This window comes from Xenopus tropicalis, chromosome 3 (genome assembly GCF_000004195.4).
Source record: "Xenopus tropicalis strain Nigerian chromosome 3, UCB_Xtro_10.0, whole genome shotgun sequence".
NCBI classification, from domain to species: Eukaryota; Metazoa; Chordata; class Amphibia; order Anura; family Pipidae; genus Xenopus; species Xenopus tropicalis.
Genome location: NC_030679.2, coordinates 149,535,586 through 149,541,603, shown reverse-complemented (window position 1 = coordinate 149,541,603; position 6,018 = coordinate 149,535,586). Strand labels below are relative to the sequence as shown.

Genomic DNA, 6,018 nt, shown 5'->3' with positions numbered 1-6,018 from the left:
GCTTTTACTACATATGAGGGATTAATTTCCTATATTGTATCAGGATGCTGAGTTTTACTCTACAGTTTTCAAACATTCTACAGGGGTGAGCAGGTCCAGAAGTGTATATTCCAAAACACATTAGGAGAATGTTGGGAGATTTCATCCTATAACTATTTCTAACAGAATAACTTCAAATTTCTTCTGATCTTTTGTTTCCAGGCAATGCATAAGGTGAATCAGACATCAGGTATATCTTTCCTTCTCTTGGGATTTCAGAACTCTCAGATAATCAATGAGTTTCTCTTTGTTCTGTTTCTCTGGGTCTATATTGTGACATTATTTGGAAATCTTCTTATAATTATATTGGTAATAACAGTCTCAGCCCTGAGATCTCCCATGTACGCCCTTCTCTCCCAGCTGTCTCTGGCTGATGTTTTGCTCAGTACCAGTATTACTCCAAATTTCTTGTGGTTATTACTGAATGGAGGGGGCACAATATCTGCTACTGGTTGTATCACTCAGTTTTACTTTTATGGTTTATCAGCAGGTATAGAATGTTTTACCCTCACAATCATGTCCTATGACCGATATCTGGCCATCTGCTCCCCACTTCATTATGCCTCCATTATGGGTTTCAGGCTTTGCCTCTATATGAGTCTTTGTTCTTGGGGCTTAGGTTTTATAGTAAGCTCGGTTTTAAATCTTCTCATATATCGTTTGCAGTTCTGCGGCCCATTTGTTATAGATCATTATTTTTGTGACCTTGCCCCACTTCTTGAACTTTCCTGCTCAGACTATAAAGCTGTGGAACTAACAGATATGATTCTGGGCATACCTGTTGTGCTGTTCCCTTTTTGCTTGATAATTTACACTTATGTTGCCATTGGCCTTGCCATTCTCAGGATCTCCTCTACTGAAGGAAGACACAAAGCCTTCTCCACTTGCAGCTCCCATTTAATAGTTGTGTGCATGTACTATGGGACTCTTATAGCAGTTTATATGGCACCATCGAAAGGACAAAGATTTAACATGAATAAGATACTGTCACTTTTATATACAGTGGGGACACCATTTTTAAATCCAATCATATATAGTCTGAGAAACAAAGAGATAAAAGTTAATCTAGTTAAATGTATGTTGAATCGAGTCATTTTATGACTATGGAAATGTGAGTATGGAGAGTAAAGAAGACATATAAGGTAAGGGGAAATCCCCCTAATCCTGTAGGCAATAATTCTTAATATATGGTGCTGGTTTCACTCTGGACTAAAATGATCAATATCTGTTTCCATCAATAGGAAGGGAATGAAGTGGGAATTAGATAAGTGTACAGGGGGTTAAAGTTTTGCAAACCTCTATTTTGCATCATCCCCTGGGAAGTTTGTGGTCAGCTAAGAGCAGGCCCTGATTTAAAGTTGGGTGGGAGAGATGTTTCCCTATACTGGGTTAAAGTATTGCCTGGCAGTTCAGTTACTGGCCAGGGGGTGTCAAGATGTCCTAGTCTGGGAAAGGGGAAGCCATCACATGTTTTCTGTCTCTTCTTTGCTCCTCACTTGCTAAAAGAAGTGGTGTGCTGATAGGCCTGGGTAGAGATAGGTCTAGTAGGAGTAGTAAGTGTTAGGAAGATTTATAATAGCTTGCTCTAGAAGTGAGAGTGAGGAATAGGGTATATAGTGAGCAGCCTGATGCTCCTACAAGGAAAGTAGAAGGGTTAGAGTCCTGGGTGTACCACCCTCAGGTTAGGGACTCAAGTGTACAGGCTTAAGGATAGAGGTTCATCCTACAGAAGTTCTACTTGGAAGTCCATGTACTCAGGGTTGGACACTTACAAGTGAGACTAATCTGCAGGCTGTCATTGGTACCTGAACTCATCTATTCCTGAGTAACTGTATCATGTGTGATCATCCTCCATGAGATTCTGCAAATAAAGAGTTATTATTTGTTTTAAGAACCACAGAATGGTGAACCCTTTCCCCAACAGTAAAGCTGCGACCTACTTGAGAGGAAAGAATTACCTGTTGCACATGTTTTACCGGGAGTTGCAACTGGCCGAGGCAAGCACAGTAACACAGTACATTATACTCATAGTAACATATGAAAACATGAGTTTTCATTTATCAAAACAAATTGGAAAAATAGAGTGGATCCAAAGAAACAAAGAACAAATGGCTCATATGAAAATGAAAGTTAGAAAAGTCTAGAACATTGGTTCTCAACCTTCCTAATGCCGCGACCCTTTAATACAGTTCCTCATGTTGTGGTGACCCCCAACCATAAAATTATTCCTAAGACCATAGGAAATATGTGTTTTCCACAGCCATAGTGTGTCTCCTCCTCACTGCCATGTCCTATGACCGGTATATGGCCATCTGCAATCCCCTTCGCATAATGGATTTCAGGCTTTGTCTCTCCATGAGTTTTTGGTCTTGGGGTTTATCATTTCTGGTGGCTTTAGTTTTAGATTTTCTTATAAGTCATTTGCAGTTCTGTAGCCCATTTATATTAGACCATTATTTTTGTGATTTTTCTTTCTTGCTCAGACATCAAAGTTGTGCAACTAACAGATCTTATTTTTGGCATAGCTTTTGCTGTTTTTCCTATATGCTTTATCATTTTTACCTACATATCCATTGGCCTTGCCATTCTCAGGATCTCCTCTACTGAAGGAAGACACAAAGCCTTCTCCACTTGCAGCTCCCATTTAATAGTTGTGTGCACGTACTATGGGACGCTGATAATAGTTTATATGGTACCATCCAAGGGCCATAACTTCAATATCAATAAAATGCTGTCCCTTCTATACACAGTTGGAACACCATTTTTCAATCCCATTGTATACAGCCTGAGAAACAATGAGATGTTTCTCATCTACCAGCCAGTGATGGTAGAACATGGATCCCACTGGACTCCTCTTACCAGGCCCTCACTAACAGAAGGAGGAAGGGAAAGCATGTGGTGCAACTACACCTCTCTGATATTACCAGTGAAGTAGGTAGGATGCCAGAGGTTCTTGAATAACAAACAAAAGGTTTATTGACTCAACAGGGTTGTACTCATGCCTGCTGAGTTGGTAAATGTTGTAGTGGGCAAAGACATCCTTAAGGCAACCATGACTGTTTAGTTATAATGCAAGCACAACATTCTCCCCTACAGGGAAAACAACAGGTGGTCCAGACGCAAGGTTCGCTAGGGAGTATGCCAAGTAATGGTTGACTGAATGGAAACATACTAATGGGATTCCAGGCCTACAATCTCAAGCTCAGTCCATACATTTCCCTGAATGTGTGGGTTATTTAAGATGATGAGACCGAACCACCATTCACCAACACCATCAAAAAGCAAATGTAGATCTTGTTGACTCTTTTGGGGATTTGATTGGAACATTCCCCCGGGACAATGTTTTTCTTTTTCTTCATAAATGCACTCCTCCCATTGTTGCTCGACTTCATTGTAGACTTACTCTTGAGTGTAAGGCATGGAAAATGCCTAGAGTTCACAAACCTTGAAATCACTGATTTGCCTGTCCACGGGAGGCCTAAGAGGAGTTGTCATCCATTATAATGGTCTTTCTGAGCAAAGACGAGACACCATGCTAAAGGCTCATTTTGGGGTGTATTTTGCTGTTAAGGGGTCAGTCTCATATGCCTCCCATCAGGGAACAGTTTCAGCCTTTTAAAGATTACTATATTTCTTTGCAGGAATGGGTTTGTGAGAGTGTTTGGAATAGGTGTGTTCTTGGCCCCTATCTCTAGCAATAGCCCCATTATCAGCAAGGCTAAGGGCTGATTTTCTTTCCTCACTGTGAACTCCACGGGGGCTTTCTGGTCTACATATAACAGGAAATGGTACCAGTGGTGCTGGAAAAAATGCATGCAACTGCAGATGTCCCTAATTGTAGCAATAGTTTCTATGGGGCTGAACATAACTGAAACCTTAACCCAGAGTCTAGCAGGGTCTAGCCACTGCTTTAAAAGGCCAGAACAACAGTCATGTGGGGCACTTTAATGTGTAGTCAAGCTCCCTGTTTCCCACAGTGGGGACTATGATGGTACTTTGCCTTTCTCTCTAAAAAAAAAAAGTACCTGTCCAGTCATACTTCTGGCAGGGATCAATAGTTGGGGGCATCCCAGCTGTCCCATCCTGCATCAATCACTCCATCTGGGTATTGGTTAAAAATTGTTGAAGAATGCAGCAGATGTTTCCCATATGTGCAACAAGAATCAGATGCAATACATAGATAATAGGCTGGAGCAAGCACCCAGACATCTGTCTCCTTCAATGTGTTTTCTCAAAATGGAAGTGCTAATGAGTATCCACTGTCTTACTGGGCAAACTTGTGCCAAAAAATACACTCTTGCTAAAATGTGAAGGAGTGGATTTAACCTGACTGCCAGACAGCTGAGCAGGCCAATGGGGAATACCCCAAAGTAACCCAAAAACTATCCCTATCACCACAGAAGAACTTTACAAATTTGCCTTTCTCTTAGTTCCATACAAAATGTAGATAGCAACCCCTAAAATAGTGCCCCAACTCCTATGTTACAGGCTCCCTCAATGGTGCAACTTCTCTCACATCTTCACCACCTCCAAGATTTCATTTTCTGGCACACAGATGCTATCCTTCTCTCATTACCAATTATTTTTCAAATGCCAAACAGACAGACTAATACTATATAGATAGTTCCAACTCTGGTATACGTTTCAGGCTCATTTCTTCTCTTTGACACAAAACCCAATCTCTGTCAATGTTTAGCTTATCCTACTTAACCTGATATCACTAAGTTAGTCTCTTAACTACTACCACGTTGTTCTTATTACAGTATCAAACCTTTTGAGGCAGCTAAGGCCTGTTAACTTGCTGACATTCCTCAAATGACCCAAGAGGACTGGGAGGAAGCTACTGTAAATTTCTTTAACTATCTGATCTCAACCACGTATCAACACAGTACAAAATTGTGGACCAATTGTACCATTACTCCAATTACAGTATGCTTCATGCAATGGGCAGGTAACCTGACCACCCTAAAGGTGGCCATTCACGGGCCGATTGTAGCTGACGATATCGATCCCTTGGACCGATTCGGCAGCTTATCAGCCCGTGTAGGGGCAGGAACGAGGGGCATGCCCGACCGATATCTGGCCTGAAATTGGGCAGATATCGATCAGGCAGGTTAAAAGATATAGTCGGATCGGGACCGTATCGGCTGGTTGATGTGGTCCCCGAACCGACTGCGCCCATTGCTCCTGTTATAATTCAATCGTTTGGCCCCAGGGCCAAACTACTGAATTAGCCCACCCATAGGTGGGGATATCTGGAGAAGATCTACTCGCTTGGTGACCTTGCCAAGCTAGCGGATCTTAACGTGTATGGCCACCTTAACACCCCACCAGTCATCTTCTTGATACGGTCTTGCCCTGCCATAACCAGGTACTGGTTCAAACTCCTTAACATTCTGGTGGACAACTTAGATTATCCGTTAGGGTGGGTTTGGGGGTTTGGCCGAACCCAGAAAGGTGGATTCGGTGCATCCCTACTTAGGACACAGCCTTTTTCATGAGCAAACTAAATGGTTTGCTACTTATAACAGGCCCAGTGAGATACAACTTCCTACAACTCCCAGTAAATCATGGGGGCAGATTTATCAAAATATGAGATTAGAATTAATCAGAGTAAAATTCTCCCACTTTCTATTCATTCCTATGGGAGTTTTAGAAGGGTTTTTATCAATAGGTGAAAGTTAGAACTCACCATTTAATAAATACACTTCTAAAACTCCCATAGAAATGAACAGCAAGTGGGTGAATTTTTCTGTGATTAATTCTAATCTCACATTTTGATAAATCTGCCCCCATGGTTTACTGGGAGTTGTAGGGAGTTGTATCTCACTGGGCCTGTTATAAGTAGCAAATCATTTAGGTGCAGATTTATGAACTCCATAATTTCTCATTTTGTTTTTAACTTTAAAATTTGACTAAACTTATTTCCTTGAACATCTGACATTTACTAAAAATATCCGATATGAAAAGTCCGTGCGA

General features: G+C 41.4%; 1 protein-coding gene across 1 annotated transcript; it reads left to right on the top strand.

Annotated features, from left to right (window-relative positions):
• Positions 1 to 243: 243 nt before the first annotated feature.
• On the top strand, positions 244 to 1,283 carry LOC116409529 (olfactory receptor 6P1-like; the record flags this gene model as incomplete). The annotated part of the gene is made up of 1 exon (XM_031898185.1): positions 244 to 1,283. A coding segment is annotated over one exon (897 nt), but the record flags the coding sequence as incomplete, so codon positions are not given.
• Positions 1,284 to 6,018: the final 4,735 nt, after the last annotated feature.